A 23554-nucleotide genomic window follows, 5' to 3' on the forward strand; every position below is an offset into this window, starting at 1 on the left:
TCCTAGTCAGGTAGCCTACTTGTAAATCTACTCTGCAATACACTCAAGATCTTGCTTTGTGTTTTCCTGCACCTTTCCTTGCGTGTTACACATTTCTTCTTCTCCCTATTCAAGCATCTTCATCATTTGCAGCTTATGTGTGAATTCCCCTGTTTTCTCCACAGAATTGTTTCACAGAATGACCCCCCCCTCTCTCTGTCTCTCTGTCTCTCTGTCTCTCTCTCTCTCTCTCTCTCTCTCTCTCTCTCTCTCTCTCTCTCTCTCTCTATATATATATATATATATATATATATATATATATATATATATATATATATATATATATATTTACATATGGAAATATATATTAGGAAAATGTCATATAAGTATACATAATGCAACATATACCCCTCCTATCATATAATAGTGAGCATCGATAGCTGATAAAACTGAAAGACCTGCTGTCACGGTAGAGATTTGTTAGAGACAAAAGTCATCTGTTCAGACTGCACCTTGGCCCATCCCAAAATAAATAAAACGATCTCTTATTGTCTCTAAATATTTGCTGAGGTTGATGTAACGTAACTTATATAATTCTTGCACATGTTTGAACACACTTATTTGCAGCTAAATAGCCCAAATGTGATGTATTTCTGCCTTTCATATTCTCTATCACGTTACCTCTTTTTATTAGTATGCTAATTTCTCAAACATACATTTGTGCAGTAAGACATTCTTGATATTCTTGTATTTGGGGTTATACTGTATATAATGTATGTCATGGGCTACAGTGTCGTTTCCACACGTCCACCCTATATCCGCTAGTGGGCGCGCCAGTATTTGGAATCGAAGATTTAGGAAAGTAAAACACAGCAAAACAGTGCTGCACAAATGGATGTCTTCTGTTCATGAGCGCACACGCCTATAACTAGCTCCTTGTGCTCCTTTGTCGACACGAAACGGAACGATTAGAGGGTGTCGTCGCGAGTATTTTTTGTTTTATTATTATAATTATTTTTTAAATCAATATAAACACACTTTTTGTTTTTCTTACATGTTCCAGAGTTATAAAAAATACCAACAGTGTATTTCTAAATGTAGAAATAATAATATTAACACAAATTATAAAGTACAAAGACAGTGAAACATAGAAAAAGGAATGAAGAATAACAAAAACAGAAACGTATGGGATCTGCTAAACTAAGGGAGTACATTTAAAATACCTATAATTATAGTTAGATAGATAATTCTAATTCAAATGAATTATGTAAGTTTCATCTGCCTAATATTTGGGATTGTTAAGAATTAGTAATCAAGCCATCTTTGTTAGTATTACACTTTTTTACAAAACATTTTGAAAGGTACTTCTGTAAATCAAACCAAAAAGAAGTAAGTAATGAAAACAATCTACAAAAAGACATGTTCTATTGTCTCCGTCTCACAACCACAAAAAGCACATCTGCTATTATTAGCTGGAAAGTAACAACAGATAGTAGCTTTAGCAGGGTATGGAGGGGAAAACATTAGTTCAGTCTCAATAGATAAATGCATATATAAATGTCTAAATAAATACAGGAATAAATAAATAAATACAGTAATAAATAAATGCATGAATAAATGTATAAATAATAAAATAAAATAATACATAAATGCATAAATTATTAAATTAAGGATTAAATAAATAAATACAGAAATAAGTACAGAAAAAATAAATACAGGAATAAATAAATGCATAAATACATGAATGAATAAATAAATGCACGAATACATGTATAAATAATAATATAAAATAATACATAAATGCATAAATAATTAAATTAATGAATAAATAAATAAATACAGAAATAAGTACAGAAAAAAATAAATACAGGAACAAATAAATGCATAAATACATGAATGAATAAATAAATGCACGAATACATGTATAAATAATAAAATAAAATAATACATAAATGCATGAATAATTAAATTAATTAATAAATAAATAAATACAGAAATAAGTACAGAAAAAAATAAATACAGGAACAAATAAATGCATAAATACATGAATGAATAAATAAATGCATGGATAAATCTATAAATAATAAAATAAAAGAATACGTAAATGTATGAATAAATAAATAAAAATAATAAATTAAATGCTTTACTTTTATGTACATACATTGTTTTCATTTTTTTATTTCTGTGTCTATATGTTAATGAGGTAGGAGGTCCCATTTATTCCTTACATTTATTTATTTCAGCATTTATTTATTCCTGCATTTATTTTTACATATATTTATTTGTTAATTTATTTATTTATTGAGACTGAAGTCATGTTTAGTCATCCATAACATCTGTGTATAATTTTAAACAGAAACTAGAGAGGGGATTAAGTCAAGATGTCGCAAAAGTGTCGTAAAGGGGCAGTCGGCCGGTCCCCCGGATCCGTCTCTCTGGCGCCCCCGTGCGGCGGTGAAGGGCAGCGCCAGTTGTATCCGTAGCCAGCGAACAGACGACCTGCTGGGTAAACAAGAGTGGATGCATCGCAAAGGCAGGGATGGCAACTTCGTCGAGGGATAACAGTGAGACATTTCTACCTTGTGAAATAGAAACAAAACAGAGGCGTCGTGCTGCCTTTTAAGATCCGACAGTGTTTCTGTGCGGGTCAAAATGGCTGAGTATAATCGGGTTATTTGCTGAGTGAAGTGGAACTAGCCTTTTACGTTAGCTTAGCTCGTAGCTCGTCCTGGGCCCTTTGCCGTCGATGTTGCCTCTCGGCTCAGCTCGGGACTGTGTTGTCAGTTTCACAACCCTCAGCTCACTAAACGTCCTCGGATCGCGATTTCTGTGTTAGGCCTGCCTTAGTTGTAGTTAGGATTAACATTTTTTTAGCCAAAGGTTCCGTTTCCAATGCTTTGTCATTTATTTCCCACAGGATTCAGCCTCAAAAAGGACGGTGACACATTTTGATAAAAAAAGGACTTAGACCCAGGTACGTGTTGTCTTTGTTGTCTTTCTGTCTGGAGTAACTATGTCAGGCTAGTTGGGCTAGCTGTCCACTTTGGTTTCTCTCGATTCGTGATTAAATCTCAACATAAGGTACCAACACTGGATATTGATATTTTTACTGCTTCTCCATTAGCAGGAGTTTATCTGGCCCTGTAGTGACTCCAGCAGCGGCTGTGGGGTATTGTAATTGTTAAGCGTTGTAGAAACTATGCGTAGCCTCAGTTTCTAAATGCATCTATGTAGATCTGTTTTTATTCTTGCAGATTCAGACTGCTCTGTTAGTCGTTTCACAGTCCGGATGCACAGTGAGGATCGTTTCGCAGCAGCTCTGTCTCAGTCGTACATCTTGAATTGGTTTACTGATTGATGCCATTTCTGTTCCACCATACATTTTCTCTGCTATGGGTGGTTGCAATCGGTTCACTTGACAGTACATCTTGCTGCAGCATCTTTTACTAAATGTATATTACTCAGCCTTGGTGCATGGGGGGATTTTTTCCCTTTAGGGCTGTCCCCTGAGGCTCCTCTGGAATCATGCATGTCATTGCGCAGCTTTCTCTGTGGCATCTGAAGGACTCTCACTTTTATTAGTGAGTTGTGTATATAAAAGCAGCTGTAGCTTGTGTTAAAAGCACTATCATCCGTCCTATTTCACTAAAGCTGCAGGTCAAGTGGTAACCAGCATGTTATGATACCATTAGTTGTGAGTGAATAACGACGTGACATCGTTTTAGTACGTTTTTACTCTATAACAGAATATCTAATGTAGTGCAACACACAGGGACATCAGGAGCACTGCACAATCTGATGCAGTCCAATACAAATACCCTGCAGCAAACACTACCAGGAATGTTGTTTGGTTACATTTTTACTGAGGCTGTGCTAGAGGGATGGGAAGAGAGTGTGTTTTTTTGTAGCTGTGTTCTCTTTATAAGTCTCTATGACTCTTGAATTATCTATCCCCACAATGAAACAAAATGTCTTACAGTGTATTAAATTCATTATTTGGACGATTATGTTTTTACATAGGTTTGTCAGGCTTTGACGCAAGGCATCCGAATGTCCTAATGTTGTGAATTGTGTAGTCTAAGCAAACAATGTGGATAGGAGTGGCAAAGCATTCGTTTTATTTTCTGGAGTTATGTTACTTATACTTCCCGATGGTCGCGTAGACTTGGTCAGTACAATATGTTCCTAAATCACTTGCTGAAATAGTAGCTTCATGATTTTTGTATTCTGATTACATCATATAAAGAAGTGTGGTTGGCTCATTGCTGTGGGCGATAATCACTACGTGCATGTAGTGCATAAGCCTGAAATGTTCTTTACACCATGCCTAATGTTATTAAAACACAGGTCATCAGTGAACACTGCAGATGAGTAACAACACCTTTTGCGGTATCTGCAATACAGAGATCATAACAATTTTGAAAAGATTAAATATTCGCGCTAGAGCTGTGACAATTAGTTGTTAATTAGTAAATTAATTCAATTCAATTTCAATTCAATTTTATTTATAGTGCCAAATCATAACAAAAGTTATCTCAGGACACTTTACAGCGTAGGTAAATAACACTTTCTATGACTTATTTATGATTTACTTAAATTATACATTTAAAATTATAAATATAAATTAATGAACATCTATTTTGATAATAGATTTTTTTTCAAATGATCAAAATTCTTTTAAGTGACAGAATTTGGTTGGCGTTAGAATGGCCGCGACGTTCCTTTGAAAGATTTGTATCCCCCCACATTGCCACCACTGGGAATAGAGTTGTTGGTGATCTGTACGATTCGATTCATTCCAGATGAAGAGTGACTGCACAAAGAAGCAAAGCCCAACTGTAAGACTGCTGAGAAAAGAGAGCCTACTATTTAGTTTTGTCATCGTGTGTTTGCAAGTTTGGTATACCTGGAAGCAGCCATCATGCTGCCCCGGTTGTCTCCCATTCTGCGATTGACGGGGTAGCCCCCTCCCTGGGAGCTTGATCCGCCATGCCACTCCTTCCTCAGTCCCTGATCCCTGCTGTGACGCTCCACCACCACCTGGCGGCCAGAGCTGAATGGCTGCAAGGACAGGAAAGATTTGGAGTCAGGAGCTTACTTCCACTATTTGTTAAATGTACATTTGAGCTATAGCTTGAAACTGAAACTTTGTCGTTAAAAACTCCAGGCGTACTAAAATTACAAGTGAAAAACTGCAACATTGAACTAACATTTAATCAGTAATACTGGTAAACCAAAAATTAATTCCTAAAGCTGGGTGGAGTGCTGAGGATTTTTTAAATTAAGAGATTAATTTATATTTTCCCACAATTCAACATTAAGTCTTTGAAATGCTTTGAAAAGCAGCAAATCCTCACCTTTGAGAGACTAGAATCACTGAATGTTTGGAATTTATTTTTAATAACAAACAATTGCTCAAAGATCAAAAATGACATTTAATCCATTTCTGTAGAATAATAATAGAATTATCATCCATCGATTACTCGTTTCCGCGCTAGCCAACATCAGATAACCTTAAGACTTTAATATTTTTTGCATGACCTGTCGATATCCTGTTACATTAGTACAGGGAACCTAAGAAATGCCCTCAAACTCTTACGATCGACCACAAGCATGAGCAGTGCATAGCGGCTGTCTCGCTGAAACTGTTGCAGCACTGCCTGCATTTCTACACTGAGTTTTCCCCATGATTTTGTTACAAAAGTAATATCTATTTATTTTAGACAGAAGGTTGAGATTCAGTTCACAGAAACCAATAGTACTGGGTTAAGTACAAATATCTACATTTTGTTTTGAGTCTGTATGGAAGAGGAGGATCGGTGAGGCGAACTACATCTGTGGCGCATATAATTTGTAGTAGTTAATTAAAGGAGCTCAGCGCTTCAGCCCTATTGAAACATGATCCAGCTACACGGTGAGCAAGCCGCTCTCGTGCCACAGTAAAAAATAGGTGGAACCTTTATTTTCTACATGTTCTACAGCTGACAAGCTCCGTTTGGCTGCTCAAAAAAAATATCCGCCAAAATAAAAAGCAGCAGGTTCTGCAACGCACACGCACGTGACATGACCGTTAATCAGAACATAAGCTGACCTGGTCACTCATCCCGATGGGTCTCCCTCCATCTCGATCATTAAAACTGCTCCTTCCACGGCTGGCCGAGGAGCCTCCTGTAAGTACAGAGCCTGGACCATCTCTGCCTGATCGCTCTGCACGCATGCGCATAGGTCCTCTGCTCAGCCCAGCATTACTGCAGGAGAGAGGTTGAAAACAAAGAAATTAGCTTTCACTGGTTTTAGGGGAAAATGGGTCAACTAATGATGCGTTATGCTTATTTTTTACCGTATATCGCCTTTGTTGGAGTTTATGCCACCATCATTCTTCCATCCATGCCCTCCTTCCCTGGGTGAGCGGTTGTGCGACATGCCAGGCATTGTAGCTCTGGCTCCCATTGGGCGATCATGCATCGGCACAGGCCGCCTCTCATCTCTGTCTCTGCGGTCAGTGTCCCGGAGTTCGGTACGTGGAGGAGGAGGTGGTTCAGCTCTGCGAACTGTTTCAAAGTTCTTTGGGTAGCGATCAAAGCCAGAGCTGTCTCTGTGAGGAGCAGGACGACTCTTCTTTACCTCTGGCTCACCGTCGAACCGGTTACGTCTTGCAACAAAACAAAGACCAAAATGGGATTAGTCACATTACACAGTAAAATTAGCAAAAAGCAGCATATAACAGATAATTTACCAGGAACAGATAACCTAAGTACTGTGGAACAAAGTAGAATGAGCAATAATACAAATACACCACTGATGCAGAAACTGAAGCAGCTAAATGGAATTTAGCTACTATTTTCTTTTTTATTATTATTATAATTTACATGTGGTCTTCCTACCGTGACATGTATTTAAAAAAAAGCCTCTTGTGACTAAGAATGTTGGCAAAATGGACTATCTCAATTCCTACAGTTTAAAGCACGTATACCTGTCGTACGTGTTGGGCTGCTCAGCAGCAGCCTCTGGAAAGCGGCCCCTCTCTCGAGGAGTGAAGTTTGAAAAGCGGTTCTGCTGCCGGTTGTAGTTTGAGCCTTGGTTTAAACGCCCATCAGACTCAGACTGCATTTTCTTGTTCCCATTCCAATAGGAGTCATCTCTCCGCCTGAAACATTTAATACAAACAAACCTCATGAGAAATGAGCAATATTTCTTGGTAACAGATAAAATGCTTAAATATCTAAGGTTGTGAACCACTGCCACGAGTGCCAACTTAAGACCAACAACTTTGGTCATAGACACACCACGATGAAACTGCTGAGTGCCAAAAATTTAAATAGTGTATATACCCGTGTTCCACTTCACGGCCCCTTTTAAGGTTGTTTCTCTTTTCTTGGTCATAGCGAAGCTGCTCCTGCTGCCTCCGCAGCTCCTCACGTTCACGTGCCATGCGTTCTGCCTCTTTGCGTCGTTCCTGTAAGAGGTTATATTAAACTGCATTAATCGAAATGAATTACTAAGAAACATGAATATGGTTATACAGTTACAAGCAGTAGGTAAACTAGTCGGAACAGCTTTAACAACTTTCTAACAAGTGGTTAATAAGCAAACTCAATCTTTCTAATGGACACAGCTATCTATTACCTCTTCCTGCACACTGAATTCAGAAAGCCGAAAAAGATGTACTCCATAAGATTTTCATCAATTTAATTGTCTTTTAATATACTATCCATCAACGAGTAAGTTAAAATAATGGAGATTGATCATATGACTCACTAATGACAGCACTTTTGCTGAGTGTTCCAATATCTCTGTCTGTGGCGACATTCCCAGGCTAGATGTAAATAAGCCACCATGTTAGTGATGCTGCTGACAGCGGTTGGTCTGCCAGACAATCACTTGTAATCCGAAACTTCCAACTGGAGTCAGGCTTGCAGTGAGGTAGTGTAATAGGAACATGTGTTATGGATTTGAGAAGGTAACATATAGGGGATGAACCAGAAGTAGAGAGGTGAATGTGTTTCAATTAAGTTTAGAGAAAAGAGAAAAAAAAATGTCAACACAGTGACTGTGACAAGATGGAGGGCTATGAGAGAACAGGCTCACCTACAATTACATCTTACTGCCGCTAGAAATAAGGTATCTCAATTCTTATGAAGTACAACTTTGAGATTTGACTGGAAATATGAATTTGTTCATATTCATCGTACCTGCTCTATACGGATTCGTTCTCTCTCAAGCCTCTCCCTCTCCAAGCGCTCCCTTTCCAGTTTTTGTCTTTCCATCTCAAGTCTCTGGCGCTCCCGGAGCAGGTTCTCCCTTTCTTCACGCTCACGAATCAGACGAATGCGCTCACGCTCCCGTCGTTCTTGTTCGGCAATTTCCCGGCGCCTAAAAACAAAACAAAAAAGACCATCCCTTTTCTTAGAACTTTAAGACAATATATATAAAAACAGTAATTAATAATTAATTTTAAATTTTAAAATACTAAATGTGTATGAACTGTTTGCTATGGCACACTACCTGCGCAACTCTATAGCTCTACGGGCACGCTCCAGACGAGCAACTCGCTCACGCATCCTCTGCTCCTTCATCTGCTCAAAAGGCAGGATGTCTTTGACTTCCCCCTTGTTAGGAAAATGTTGCGGTCTGTCTCTCATCATTTCCAACTGGAAGGGAAACACAGAAATGTAAGTTTAAAAAAAAAAAAAAAATCAAAAAGGTGAAACAAGTTTAAAGCAAATATGTCCATATCTTCAGAGTCTTATACCTCTTCAGGAGGAATCAACCATTTTGGCCGCCTTTGAAAGTTCATGTTGACAAAGGGCTGAAAAAATAAGAAAATCTCACTTAAAATCATCTGATGGACAATTTGAAATAGGCTTTACAAATCTAATTAAATTCAATCAAATACAAAAAAAGATCCTACCTTATCAAAATACCTTCCCCTTCTAAAAGGTCTCATTTTGCCAAAATTAGGATCTCCTTTGGGATGATGTAGCACCACCATCTTGCCTGGGCTCTTTGTTCCTAGGGGAAAAAAAGACAAGATAAAAAAATAAGAGGACAGACAGACATGTACTTACTGATCAACTCAGAGATGAAATGGAATAAAACCTACGCCTTCTGTCATCTTTCTTCAAAGATTCTTGACCGGAGTTAGATGAAACGGAATCAGATTTTCCGCTTCTGGGCTCCTGTTTCTTGGATAATTCTTTGTCCTTTTCTGAGAGTTTTTCCAATTTCTTGTCCTCTTTTTTGTAAGATGGCTGTGGTCTAAACGTGAGGAGAGGTAAAGGTTAAATGTGCTTTCAATCAACAAATGAACTACATTACCCTTTTCTGTGAACCTACTTGTTGGTCAGTTTTATTCCTGTGGAACTGCGCTTATCATTTGCTTTGTCCTCTGCTTCCTTCTTTGAGCCCTCTTTTTTGAACGGATCATTTTTGGCCTGAAAAACAGCAGCAGTGAAATTTAAATGACAGGCCCACAATAGTTCTATAGGTAAAAAGAGGTGGTATTAGATCAATCAAGGTGTCAGAAACAATTTATACTCTATATCTAACTCACCCTTTCAACATATATCTGCTGTCCGTGGAGCTCTGTACAGTCAAGGTGGGAGACGCAGCGTGTCACCTCTGTGCTGCAAGACATTGTCACCAAGCCGTAACACTTGGAACCAGGACTGCGAGCATTTGTAACCACCTTGGCGCTTAAAACCTGTTGACAACAAGTTCATGTCAACTTTTTTCTTGACGCCACTTAACATAGAATACAGTTATAGTTTCAGGCATATTCAAAATGAAGCAACTAAATCCAAAAAAAAGCACCACACATTATTTACCTTTCCATATTTGCCAAACAGGTTCTTTAGATCAGCTGCTTTGGTGTTTGAAGACAGGCCGCTCACCCAAATGTTACGAGAAGAGCTGCTGTTGCTACTGCTGACGATTCCTAATATAGATGTTTTCCAAAACAGTCATTGGCAGTCATTGGGTATGTAAAATATTGCATCAAAATGGATGAAATAAAAATAAAGTGCTTCATTGAGTTTCGTATTTCAAACAACATTTGGAGATAACTCTTACCCTTTTCATCTTTTCCATCTCTGTCTCTTGAAGAGCTACAAAGCAAATGTTGCAACAACAAGAGGAAATGAGTGACGATAAATAAACCAAGGCATAAATCTAGTCGAATAAAACACCATATTTTGTACTTTTCAGGAAAAAAAAATCCTGTGGGGAAGGCGCGGATCTGAACCAATGTCTCAAAGGCTTCATTGCTTTTCCAGTGGTGAGAGGGGTCAGGTTGACAGCCAATTTGTTCCCTGGACCAATGAAATCTTCTGAGGTTTGTTCAACTTCATAGCGAATCATTTGACCAAAAGGAAAAGAAAAAAACACTGCCATCACAGGGACTAATGCTCTTTTACAATGCCTTGAAACGGGAAATGGCTTTAAAACGGCTGGAAGGGTCAAAGTAACAAAATAAGAGGTTTTCTCAGCTCCTGGTTAACGTCAAAATTTAACCAACTTCAGAAAAATAAATCAAAAGTAGTAAATGGCAGGATTAGGTACACCAGTGAACATCTCCCTTATGGCAAAAAAAGCTTGACGCTACCCACAATGTTGCGTTCTTAGTGAGTTGGACTTGGTAGTAGTATCAAAGAACTGACATAGAAAGACAAACCTCTTTGCTTGACCTGATGCCCCAGTAGTGGAGGGGCCTTTCTTCCCAGATTCCTTTTCTTTGTCTCCCGTTTCAGCTTTCTTCATGGCCTCTCTGCTGTCTTTCTTTGTGGGCTCACCCCTGGATCCATCATCTCTCTTACCATCTTTGTGGCCCTCGATCTCTTCCACCTTCATGTCGTCATCTGGGCTCGTCTCAGCAGAGGCCTCTGGCTCATCAGTGCCCTTCTCGGCCTCTGGATCTGGAAGTTTCACATGTTTACCTGTTTCCAGGAGATCATCACCATCGACATCTAGGGTGATGGCATCATCATTTGGGATTGAGACGGATAGGTGATCATCCTCAGCTTCTTTGGAGGAATTGAGGGCTTCAGCATCCATCTCAGCCAGTTCTGTCTCCACCTCTGGCTCGGTATCCTCCTCTGGCTCGGCCTCCTCATCCATCTCTGGGTCAGCGTCCTCCTCGACCTCTGGCTCGGCCTCAGCATCATCCACCCCTGGCTCTGCCTCCGCTGCATCCATCTCTGGGTCTGCCTCAGCAGTATCCGACTCTGGGTCGGCCTCTGCAGCATCCGACTCTGGGTCGGCCTCCGCAGCATCCGACTCTGGGTCGGCCTCCGCAACATCCGACTCTGGGTCGGCCTCCGCAACATCCGACCCTGGGTCGGCCTCCGCAGCATCCGACCCTGGGTCGGCCTCCGCAGCATCTGACCCTGGGTCGGCCTCCTCAGCATCCGACTCTGGGTCGGCCTCCGCAGCATCCACCTCTGGGTCGGCCTCCGCAGCATCCACCTCTGGCTCAGGCTCTGAATTAGCCTCAGCTGACACAGCTTCTGACTCTGGGTCAGCTTCAGCCAGGGCCTCAGCCTCAGGCTGAACGAGGCTGTCCTCACAGGGTGCAGGCTTAGAATTTTCACGAGTACCATCATCTGTATCAGTTACATCTGAGGGATTTAACAAGGATAAACATGGCAAAACACAACTTTTAACATTGACATGTTGCATGTTAATTGACCTAAAAAGTAGAATAGAAAGCACATTTAGTGTTAATGGTCATCGAGGGCGTAGACACCACAGGAAGACACAAAACACACACTCTTCACTGAAAACCCGGGATATTTGAGTGCTCTTCTTTTCTTGATATGTGAAGTATGTTGCGTCATAATTCATACTGAACGTGCAATTCCAGGTGCTTCCCACAATGTGTGGCAGTTCTTCAGGTGGGAATTGTGAGACAAAAATCAACTGAAAAGGAACAACTCGTCAGTTCATCCGTAAGGTTTTTTTTTCCATTATGCAACTGCATTCCAAGATGGTCAATCCATGGAAAGTCTTTAGGTTTCAGGAAATCTTCAATATCTTCAAAATAGTTCTTCAATAATCAATATCATCATTGTCTTATCAGCAGATTTCAGAGCACTCAGAAAATGAATCATCATCATCAAATCCAACCAGCTGTAATGTGTCCAGTCAACTGTACACAACTGTGTACAAAAGTGAGATCTTCATAAAGTGTTAGGAGGAATCTAGCGGGCCTTGAGCTACCCAAATCCAAGCCTCCTTCACAGACTGTCTCACTTGACAACCTGTAATCAGATGTCTGATTCCTGTGGAAGAGCAAAGTGTTCAGACCTGCCCGGTGCACTTGTCCACCAATGTTGCCGATCAAAATGTCAACAGGAAAGTTCAATGATCCTCAAGTTCTATAAGTTGATGCTTCTTCCAATTCAATGGAAATAAAATGTCAGCTAGTTTTTGAACCTTCACTCTTTTGTTTCGCTGGAGAATGTGGGAAGTTGAATGCCAGAGGCAATGGAAATCCACAGTAGCAAATGGAACTTTTCCTTAAAATATTTAGAGTAATCCACGGAAATTGGGTACCTGAGTCAAGGCAACCCACATCCAACGTTTCATGCATATAGCAATTACCAAAAATGAGTTGGTCTTCAGAAATGTCTTCCTTAGGCATATTGTTGGTGCTCTTTTCAGCACATTGTGACCTAGATAGAGCGTAGCTCGAAGAAGTATGAAATACCACTAAATGTAGTTATGTAATCTACAAGGAGATTCTTGTCATCATACATAGCTGTAAAAAAACAACAAAAAAAAACAATCTAATGTTAGCATTGGGCATTAGTGCACTAGTATACATACCTTTTTCTGATTCGTACTCTTCATTTTCCTAGAAAAGAAAACACTGAGATGAGCGATATTTCAATATAAAAGGGGCTTCGAGTCAGCGACAAAAGGTTGTTATTATTAAGGATGGGCCTGAGTGATCGATTGCTTGAGTAGTCCTTGTTTCATTTTGACTCGACTGGTAAACAACAGCGTGCAGTACACAAACGCCTTATATTTTTGGGAACCAGCGCTTCACCTCACCATCAGAGAAGTTGTGTGACCTGCATGACTGGGTAACTGTGCAAGGCCCAGACAATATGGAGGGGGAAAACAGTGACATTCGGGCCGCAACGTCGAGGCACGTTTTTGTAGGAGAACAATGTTTTGAAGTTGTGGTTGTAAAAAAATAAATCCATAAAAGGGTGACTGTTTTGATGGAGAATAAGCATTAGGTGTTGGGTAGGCTGTATTGCTGTGCATAGTTTTTCCTGCAAGATTCCTCAATCTTGGAATTAACTACTCATGCCCATCCCTAGCTGTTACATAATTTGAAAAAAGACAGCGCAAATTGCATAAATACACATTTATAAGTGTACAGATATAATTAATTGCAGTATTTTAGTGGTTTTGGAGTTAAATGGGACTGACAAGGGTCTAATCTACATGTGGACGACCTTTAAAAACAATATTTCTACGCCGGGTAAGTCGTATATGCCAGTCACCTTGGTAGACAGATCTTCTTCCCATGTTGTGTCTGCATCTGAATCCACTTTTTTCCCTGAAAAGTGAAATAGATTTAAAATGAAACATCTACATACAAAAAATAAAAGAATGGAACATATGGACTTACTTAAAAGGAAGATTACCTTGTCCTTTAGCTTTCCCACCTTTCCGAGTTGATGAGTCAGTGGAAAGTGGGATTTGAATGTTTTCTGTGTCACCATCTTCATCCTCAAGAGCCTAAAAAAAATAATTATTTAAAACAGTTTCAAATATGTTGCCCCAGCGCACAACATCTTTGATGTATATGCTTGTCATCCAAGACAGAATAAACTGTCAGCTAGATATGAGAGAATATTTAAAAAAAATAAAGTCAATTAGTTTGGACCATGGCCATGTTTGCCTTGTTTGTTCATCAATCACATCACTCCTGTGAAGTGATGACAAAGTAAGTTGTTCTGTGCTGTGTGGGCAAATGTTCAACCAAGGCTATCGCAAATTAACACTACAGTGCTGATTTATTGCAACTACTGAAGGTGCACAAAAATGCTTAAAAATGTAGATGATGCCATTCATTTTGGCTTTTATTTTTTATAAATCAGTCCAACGGCACATACACAATATAATCGTCCATCACATTGTATTGTTTCTGCCTTCTTATCAGGCAGCAAAAGCTAAATATCTCTCAATGAGTACTTGGGAGTACTTTGAGATGCAAGGTGGATTTCAAGTCATAAATGAAATGTAAGGTTCTCTTATGGATGGCTTTGGATAGTGAATATGACGTGACATACGCACCCCAAGTTACCGCTACATTTTTAACCTTGATAAAAAAAAAAACTTAAACCGTAAATGTTTTAGTCTGTCATGTCTGTTACCTAAAATTGTTGAAAGCTAGCCTAAACCAAGACTATTTAGATTAAATAAAGGGGTTTTATACTAATGTTATCAAACCCCAACTCTATATAGATCTAACTGGGAATCAAATCAAATCAACTGGGAAACTCTGCTCCTACAAAGGCAAGGAGAGACTTTCTTGCAGTCCTAAATAATTAAATGTCAAAATATTTAGTGTAGCTGTTTTTATTTAATCATTTTAACCCCAAAATGTGTTTGGTTTGACAACTAACCCCATCATCTATTTATCCAAACAGTCTATTTTATCAATCGAAAACCCCCACTGTACAAAAGATCAGTTGGTTACAGAGCATTCATCTAAATCTTCCATCTTTTAAAGAAACCCACTCAGTTGAACATTTAAAATCCAGACTGAAAACCCACACCTACTGATTATACTTTAGCCAACCATAGCACATCATCCTTTCTGTGACCTTCACAAACACATTTTTTGACTTATTGTTTTAGGTTTGCTGGTTTTTCATTGTTTTACAATTTTAATGTTGTTCAACTGTATTATTATTATTGCTGTCTTTTTGTATGTGTTCTTCTAATTGTAAAATGCGTTGAGACCATGTCTAATGGTGATTTTACCCTTTATATCAATTTGATTGATTCATACCCTCAGTGTAACACAAGGTGATCAATCTAATCTGCTGAACTTCTATTTAAGTACCCACTTAAATGAACTTGTACTTATTTTTCAATATACAAATAAATAAGATTGTTCTTCTATTTAAATACGCACTTACGGTAAATTAGCTGGTACTTCAATTTAAATTAGCACTTAAATAAGCTTGTACTTCTTTTTAAATAAGCACTTGTATGAGACTGCGGTCAAGTGAGCCGCATCAACATTTCAAGTGCGCCCGTATTACAGAATGTAATATAATGTTTTCAAAATAAAACGTTGATTATTCGAAGGCCGTAATAACAGACTATTCACTCACTCAGTATCAATTATATTTAGTGTGTAGTTTTTGAGAAATTGTGCCTCAAAGTTCCCTCTTTTGCATTGATAAAAGTGCACTTTGAGGCATAATTCGTTGTGCAATATTTACTATACAGTAAAAAAAAAACGATGCAATAAATATATTTGATACTGAGTGAGTGAATAATAGAAGAAGAAGAAGAAGAAGAAGAAGAAGAAGAAGAAGAAGAAGAAGAAGAATTACTTTATTTATCCCGCACGGGGAAATTTAATTTTTTCACTCTTATTATTATACATGTTACACACACAGGCCCGAAATACACACATGCACAAACAGGACCTATACATGCAATTAAGGAGAGATGTTAGAGCGAGGGGGCTGCCAGTGACCAGCGCCCCGAGCAGTTGGGGGTTCGGTGCCTTGCTCAACAGCACCTCGGCAGTGCCCAGGAGATGAACTGGCACCTCTCCAGCCACCAGTCCACGCTCCATACATGGTCCACACAGGGACTTGAACCAGTGACCCTACAGTCCCCAGCCAAGTCACCTATGGACTGAGCTACTGCCGCCCAAATCAGGATGGTCCTGAGATCAACTGTATTCTTTAGCAGAAATTATGGTTAAAGGGATTTTACCATAGAGTAAATATTGCACATATTGCCATTTATCAATGCAAAAGAAGAAACTTTTCAAGCAAAATTTCTGAAAAACCATACAGTAAATAGGCTTGATACTGAGTTGGTGAGCAGTAAATGTAGTCTTGAGGTGCAAAATATCATTCATTGTAAGGAATTAGTATGAAAGCATCATATTATAGCATTTTAGTTCATTTGCATGTCTTGTTTAAATTGCCTTCGAGTAATCGACGTTTTATTTTGAAAATCGGAAGTGCATTTAGCAAACATTCTGTAATAAGGGCGCACTTGAAATCTTAGTGCGGCTGGTTTGACTACTAAAAGACGAACGGCGGCTCACTTACCGCAGTTAAAGCTTGTACCTCGTCCTCAACGCATTTAACAAATTACACTTAATTCAAACAGCTGACCTATAGTGCGGTGTGCAGCCTGTTAATGTCCATCAAACACTGACGCTAGCGTTGAGAGGTGAACCAACTTGACATCGTGGCGCTTTGAAGATTGAAAAAGCCATTTTCACTCATCTGTTTGCCTCACGCCCAATGTCAGCTGGGATTGGCTCCAGCACCCCCGCGACCCCGACCCCGAGATAAGCGGTTGAAGATGAATGAATGAATGAATGTTTGGAGGCAAAGACGGACCAACACAGGCCTCACTCGTCTGTCTGTGCACCCTTCACCTGCCGCTTACGTCGTCAATAATGCGAGCAACATTTACATTTTTACCGACAGGTGTATATGATATTGTTAGCAGTTTACCTGTGGGTTAGTTATAAAGCCAAATGTAAACGGAGCCAGGGGACAACTCAACCGTTTAACGGCTAACCTGACCAAATAAACCTACGACACGACGTTAGCTCACGTTAGCATCTCTCTGTAGCATTCATCCCCAGCTCGGCCATCCTCTGCATCCTTTTCCTTCCTCCTTGTAAAAATTAGCTGTTTTTTATTTACCTGTCTCAATCTTGCAAGAAGAACGCTCTTTATCCCAGAAGTGTCCAAATCCCTTCGTTTGAGCTCGGATTTAAGATCAACAACTCTTAATTCTGATATTTTCTTGGACTCTGTGGAAATGGCACCCGTCGCCATTTTACCTCAATGTTACTTCTGACTGGTGCGCAAGCGCAGAATCTTTTTCTCAGCTTCTTCTTGTTATGTTTTTTGTTGTTGTTTGTTTTAATGCGGTTGGCAAACAACTTAAGTGCGCAGTACCGCCACCTGCTGACACGGAGTGTGGAACAGAAAGGCTTAATCTACTGGAGAGAAAAAAAGAGATAGAACAAAATTAAATGAAAAACAGAAAGAAAGAAAACAGATGCTACTCAGTTTTATCTTTTCCAAAAACAGATAAATGTTTCCCTATACCCCACCGGCCCTGAGTTAATTTGTAGTAGTTCTAATTTGATGTGTTCTCTTCCCCAGCTTCTTCTTCAACACCAACATTATTGGAATATTTCAGGAACTAAATTAAAAGCCATCCATTTAATTTGCTATGCTTAATTAGTCTGCCAGGGGATAATCCTGTTCCTGATACTCTGAGCTGCTATTCTCTTTGCCTGTGTCATTCATGTCTCATCAATGCATGTTACTATTTTAACTCCTTCCCCAGAGTTGTTTGTTTTTGCTGATCGTGATCCTGCAGAGTCACGTTCCTGCCTATGGTACTCAAGGGAGAATTGTTGGGTCTAAGTAAAACATAAATAAGTCATATACTGTGGTCTTTACCTACTCTGTAAATTGTTCTGAGATATCTTTTGTTATGATATGGCACTGCAAAAAAAATTGAACTGAATTTTAGTGGAGAATTAAATCAGATTGAACTGTATTCTTGGCAAAGAGTGTTCATGTACAGCAGCTTGTCCAACCAGGTTTGGTCAAAGCCTTTACACAACAATGGGGAAAGTTTTTATTTACCCCCAAAAGAAAAAAACAAGGCATTTAATTGTCTACAGGAAATTTGCCATCGCAAAAAAGTGGTTATGCAGACCTTATCATTTACGTGGAGTCATATCTTAGCAAAGTTTTATTGTTAGTAGTAAAATGTACAGTTAAGCTATAGTTGGTAACTTTCCGTTAAAAAGAACAACTGATTGTGCACAATTCGACAGACGATCTGCAAAAAAAATGTTTAAAAAAACATTTTATTTAAACTTGGTATGCATTACAAATATGAGAATAATAATAATGCATCACTTATTCTAAGTAGATATAAAAATATACAGAAACTAAAACAAATACTCAAAAACAATGACATAAAACGTGCCAAGGGTCTTTAAACTTTTTAAAAAAAAATAGAATACATTAATTTAACTAATATAACACCATTTTTAAAACACATTTAAGTGAGGTTTATCTTTGGCAAATTAACATGTATGAATGTATAACTTTGGTGAATCCTAGTCAGGTAGCCTACTTGTAAATCTACTCTGCAATACACTCAAGATCTTGCTTTGTGTTTTCCTGCACCTTTCCTTGCGTGTTACACATTTCTTCTTCTCCCTATTCAAGCATCTTCATCATTTGCAGCTTATGTGTGAATTCCCCTGTTTTCTCCACAGAATTGTTTCACAGAATGACCCCCCCCTCTCTCTGTCTCTCTGTCTCTCTGTCTCTCTCTCTCTCTCTCTCTCTCTCTCTCTCTCTCTCTCTCTCTCTCTCTCTATATATATATATATATATATATATATATATATATATATATATATATATATATATATATATTTACATATGGAAATATATATTAGGAAAATGTCATATAAGTATACATAATGCAACATATACCCCTCCTATCATATAATAGTGAGCATCGATAGCTGATAAAACTGAAAGACCTGCTGTCACGGTAGAGATTTGTTAGAGACAAAAGTCATCTGTTCAGACTGCACCTTGGCCCATCCCAAAATAAATAAAACGATCTCTTATTGTCTCTAAATATTTGCTGAGGTTGATGTAACGTAACTTATATAATTCTTGCACATGTTTGAACACACTTATTTGCAGCTAAATAGCCCAAATGTGATGTATTTCTGCCTTTCATATTCTCTATCACGTTACCTCTTTTTATTAGTATGCTAATTTCTCAAACATACATTTGTGCAGTAAGACATTCTTGATATTCTTGTATTTGGGGTTATACTGTATATAATGTATGTCATGGGCTACAGTGTCGTTTCCACACGTCCACCCTATATCCGCTAGTGGGCGCGCCAGTATTTGGAATCGAAGATTTAGGAAAGTAAAACACAGCAAAACAGTGCTGCACAAATGGATGTCTTCTGTTCATGAGCGCACACGCCTATAACTAGCTCCTTGTGCTCCTTTGTCGACACGAAACGGAACGATTAGAGGGTGTCGTCGCGAGTATTTTTTGTTTTATTATTATAATTATTTTTTAAATCAATATAAACACACTTTTTGTTTTTCTTACATGTTCCAGAGTTATAAAAAATACCAACAGTGTATTTCTAAATGTAGAAATAATAATATTAACACAAATTATAAAGTACAAAGACAGTGAAACATAGAAAAAGGAATGAAGAATAACAAAAACAGAAACGTATGGGATCTGCTAAACTAAGGGAGTACATTTAAAATACCTATAATTATAGTTAGATAGATAATTCTAATTCAAATGAATTATGTAAGTTTCATCTGCCTAATATTTGGGATTGTTAAGAATTAGTAATCAAGCCATCTTTGTTAGTATTACACTTTTTTACAAAACATTTTGAAAGGTACTTCTGTAAATCAAACCAAAAAGAAGTAAGTAATGAAAACAATCTACAAAAAGACATGTTCTATTGTCTCCGTCTCACAACCACAAAAAGCACATCTGCTATTATTAGCTGGAAAGTAACAACAGATAGTAGCTTTAGCAGGGTATGGAGGGGAAAACATTAGTTCAGTCTCAATAGATAAATGCATATATAAATGTCTAAATAAATACAGGAATAAATAAATAAATACAGTAATAAATAAATGCATGAATAAATGTATAAATAATAAAATAAAATAATACATAAATGCATAAATTATTAAATTAAGGATTAAATAAATAAATACAGAAATAAGTACAGAAAAAATAAATACAGGAATAAATAAATGCATAAATACATGAATGAATAAATAAATGCACGAATACATGTATAAATAATAATATAAAATAATACATAAATGCATAAATAATTAAATTAATGAATAAATAAATAAATACAGAAATAAGTACAGAAAAAAATAAATACAGGAACAAATAAATGCATAAATACATGAATGAATAAATAAATGCACGAATACATGTATAAATAATAAAATAAAATAATACATAAATGCATGAATAATTAAATTAATTAATAAATAAATAAATACAGAAATAAGTACAGAAAAAAATAAATACAGGAACAAATAAATGCATAAATACATGAATGAATAAATAAATGCATGGATAAATCTATAAATAATAAAATAAAAGAATACGTAAATGTATGAATAAATAAATAAAAATAATAAATTAAATGCTTTACTTTTATGTACATACATTGTTTTCATTTTTTTATTTCTGTGTCTATATGTTAATGAGGTAGGAGGTCCCATTTATTCCTTACATTTATTTATTTCAGCATTTATTTATTCCTGCATTTATTTTTACATATATTTATTTGTTAATTTATTTATTTATTGAGACTGAAGTCATGTTTAGTCATCCATAACATCTGTGTATAATTTTAAACAGAAACTAGAGAGGGGATTAAGTCAAGATGTCGCAAAAGTGTCGTAAAGGGGCAGTCGGCCGGTCCCCCGGATCCGTCTCTCTGGCGCCCCCGTGCGGCGGTGAAGGGCAGCGCCAGTTGTATCCGTAGCCAGCGAACAGACGACCTGCTGGGTAAACAAGAGTGGATGCATCGCAAAGGCAGGGATGGCAACTTCGTCGAGGGATAACAGTGAGACATTTCTACCTTGTGAAATAGAAACAAAACAGAGGCGTCGTGCTGCCTTTTAAGATCCGACAGTGTTTCTGTGCGGGTCAAAATGGCTGAGTATAATCGGGTTATTTGCTGAGTGAAGTGGAACTAGCCTTTTACGTTAGCTTAGCTCGTAGCTCGTCCTGGGCCCTTTGCCGTCGATGTTGCCTCTCGGCTCAGCTCGGGACTGTGTTGTCAGTTTCACAACCCTCAGCTCACTAAACGTCCTCGGATCGCGATTTCTGTGTTAGGCCTGCCTTAGTTGTAGTTAGGATTAACATTTTTTTAGCCAAAGGTTCCGTTTCCAATGCTTTGTCATTTATTTCCCACAGGATTCAGCCTCAAAAAGGACGGTGACACATTTTGATAAAAAAAGGACTTAGACCCAGGTACGTGTTGTCTTTGTTGTCTTTCTGTCTGGAGTAACTATGTCAGGCTAGTTGGGCTAGCTGTCCACTTTGGTTTCTCTCGATTCGTGATTAAATCTCAACATAAGGTACCAACACTGGATATTGATATTTTTACTGCTTCTCCATTAGCAGGAGTTTATCTGGCCCTGTAGTGACTCCAGCAGCGGCTGTGGGGTATTGTAATTGTTAAGCGTTGTAGAAACTATGCGTAGCCTCAGTTTCTAAATGCATCTATGTAGATCTGTTTTTATTCTTGCAGATTCAGACTGCTCTGTTAGTCGTTTCACAGTCCGGATGCACAGTGAGGATCGTTTCGCAGCAGCTCTGTCTCAGTCGTACATCTTGAATTGGTTTACTGATTGATGCCATTTCTGTTCCACCATACATTTTCTCTGCTATGGGTGGTTGCAATCGGTTCACTTGACAGTACATCTTGCTGCAGCATCTTTTACTAAATGTATATTACTCAGCCTTGGTGCATGGGGGGATTTTTTCCCTTTAGGGCTGTCCCCTGAGGCTCCTCTGGAATCATGCATGTCATTGCGCAGCTTTCTCTGTGGCATCTGAAGGACTCTCACTTTTATTAGTGAGTTGTGTATATAAAAGCAGCTGTAGCTTGTGTTAAAAGCACTATCATCCGTCCTATTTCACTAAAGCTGCAGGTCAAGTGGTAACCAGCATGTTATGATACCATTAGTTGTGAGTGAATAACGACGTGACATCGTTTTAGTACGTTTTTACTCTATAACAGAATATCTAATGTAGTGCAACACACAGGGACATCAGGAGCACTGCACAATCTGATGCAGTCCAATACAAATACCCTGCAGCAAACACTACCAGGAATGTTGTTTGGTTACATTTTTACTGAGGCTGTGCTAGAGGGATGGGAAGAGAGTGTGTTTTTTTGTAGCTGTGTTCTCTTTATAAGTCTCTATGACTCTTGAATTATCTATCCCCACAATGAAACAAAATGTCTTACAGTGTATTAAATTCATTATTTGGACGATTATGTTTTTACATAGGTTTGTCAGGCTTTGACGCAAGGCATCCGAATGTCCTAATGTTGTGAATTGTGTAGTCTAAGCAAACAATGTGGATAGGAGTGGCAAAGCATTCGTTTTATTTTCTGGAGTTATGTTACTTATACTTCCCGATGGTCGCGTAGACTTGGTCAGTACAATATGTTCCTAAATCACTTGCTGAAATAGTAGCTTCATGATTTTTGTATTCTGATTACATCATATAAAGAAGTGTGGTTGGCTCATTGCTGTGGGCGATAATCACTACGTGCATGTAGTGCATAAGCCTGAAATGTTCTTTACACCATGCCTAATGTTATTAAAACACAGGTCATCAGTGAACACTGCAGATGAGTAACAACACCTTTTGCGGTATCTGCAATACAGAGATCATAACAATTTTGAAAAGATTAAATATTCGCGCTAGAGCTGTGACAATTAGTTGTTAATTAGTAAATTAATTCAATTCAATTTCAATTCAATTTTATTTATAGTGCCAAATCATAACAAAAGTTATCTCAGGACACTTTACAGCGTAGGTAAATAACACTTTCTATGACTTATTTATGATTTACTTAAATTATACATTTAAAATTATAAATATAAATTAATGAACATCTATTTTGATAATAGATTTTTTTTCAAATGATCAAAATTCTTTGATTCTAGCTTCCTAAATGTGAGTATTTTCTGGTTTCTATGCTCCTTTACGACACTAATATGATTGAATTTATTTGATCTGTGGACAAAACAAGACACTTGAGGATGCGATCTTAGGCTTTGGGAAACACTGATCAACATTTTTCACCATTTCCTGACATTTTAAAGACCAAACAAACGATTGATTAATTCAGAAAAAGATCAACAGATAAATTGATGATGGAAACAATTCTTAGTTTCAGCCCTGGTTTCTGCTTCGGATTTTTTTGCAATCAAATATATTCTTAACAACCGTATGGACACCGTGTGTGTTTTTTTACAAAGCATTAATGGATTAATATTAGCTATATAAAAACTGAACTATTACAGAGCCTTGTTGTATTGAACTTTGTCCAGGTATATCATCTAAAGAAACAAAACAAAAAATCCCCATTTCACTCCATTATAACAAAGCAATGTCACAATATCTTGCTTATGATAATGATAACACCATTTGCTTGATATTGGATTTGTGATCTATTGCAAGGAATTTGTCTACTTTACATCAGGCT

General features: G+C 37.9%; 2 protein-coding genes across 8 annotated transcripts in view; one reads left to right on the forward strand and one right to left on the reverse strand.

Moving 5' to 3' along the window:
* Nucleotides 1-1966: 1966 nt before the first annotated feature.
* LOC310954009 (SAFB-like transcription modulator) lies at nucleotides 1967-17047 on the reverse strand. 3 transcript variants are annotated; one of them, XM_083923284.1, is made up of 20 exons: nucleotides 16908-17047; nucleotides 13638-13731; nucleotides 13494-13549; nucleotides 12805-12832; nucleotides 10652-11594; nucleotides 10051-10085; nucleotides 9807-9916; nucleotides 9533-9682; nucleotides 9316-9413; nucleotides 9083-9237; nucleotides 8891-8991; nucleotides 8732-8788; nucleotides 8485-8630; nucleotides 8172-8352; nucleotides 7311-7435; nucleotides 6953-7126; nucleotides 6320-6631; nucleotides 6071-6227; nucleotides 4886-5040; nucleotides 1967-2478 (listed from the first exon to the last, which is right to left on the reverse strand). In XM_083923284.1, exons 1-20 carry the CDS (start codon nucleotides 17040-17042, stop codon nucleotides 2328-2330), a joined length of 3363 nt encoding a protein of 1120 aa, XP_083779410.1. In that variant the 5' UTR covers nucleotides 17043-17047; the 3' UTR covers nucleotides 1967-2327. The 3 variants fall into 3 exon arrangements, with proteins under 3 accessions (XP_083779410.1, XP_083779409.1, XP_083779411.1); XM_083923283.1 differs by having other exon boundaries at nucleotides 1967-2481; XM_083923285.1 differs by lacking the exon at nucleotides 1967-2478 and adding an exon at nucleotides 4332-4792.
* rnf111 (ring finger protein 111) overlaps nucleotides 2350-23554 on the forward strand; it is a 62310-nt gene continuing 41105 nt past the window's right edge. Inside the window, exons 1-3 of one of the 5 annotated variants that reach the window (XM_083923576.1) lie at nucleotides 2350-2543; nucleotides 2897-2953; nucleotides 21244-21300. The gene's annotated coding sequence lies outside the window, so the exon portion shown is untranslated. Of the gene's footprint in view, nucleotides 2954-20260; nucleotides 20891-21243; nucleotides 21301-23554 lie in introns of those variants that run through there. The other 4 variants (XM_083923575.1, XM_083923578.1, XM_083923574.1 and 1 more) reach the window with 4 other exon arrangements.

This window comes from Echiichthys vipera (genome assembly GCF_963691815.1).
Source record: "Echiichthys vipera genome assembly, chromosome: 1".
Lineage (NCBI taxonomy): Eukaryota > Metazoa > Chordata > Actinopteri > Perciformes > Trachinidae > Echiichthys > Echiichthys vipera.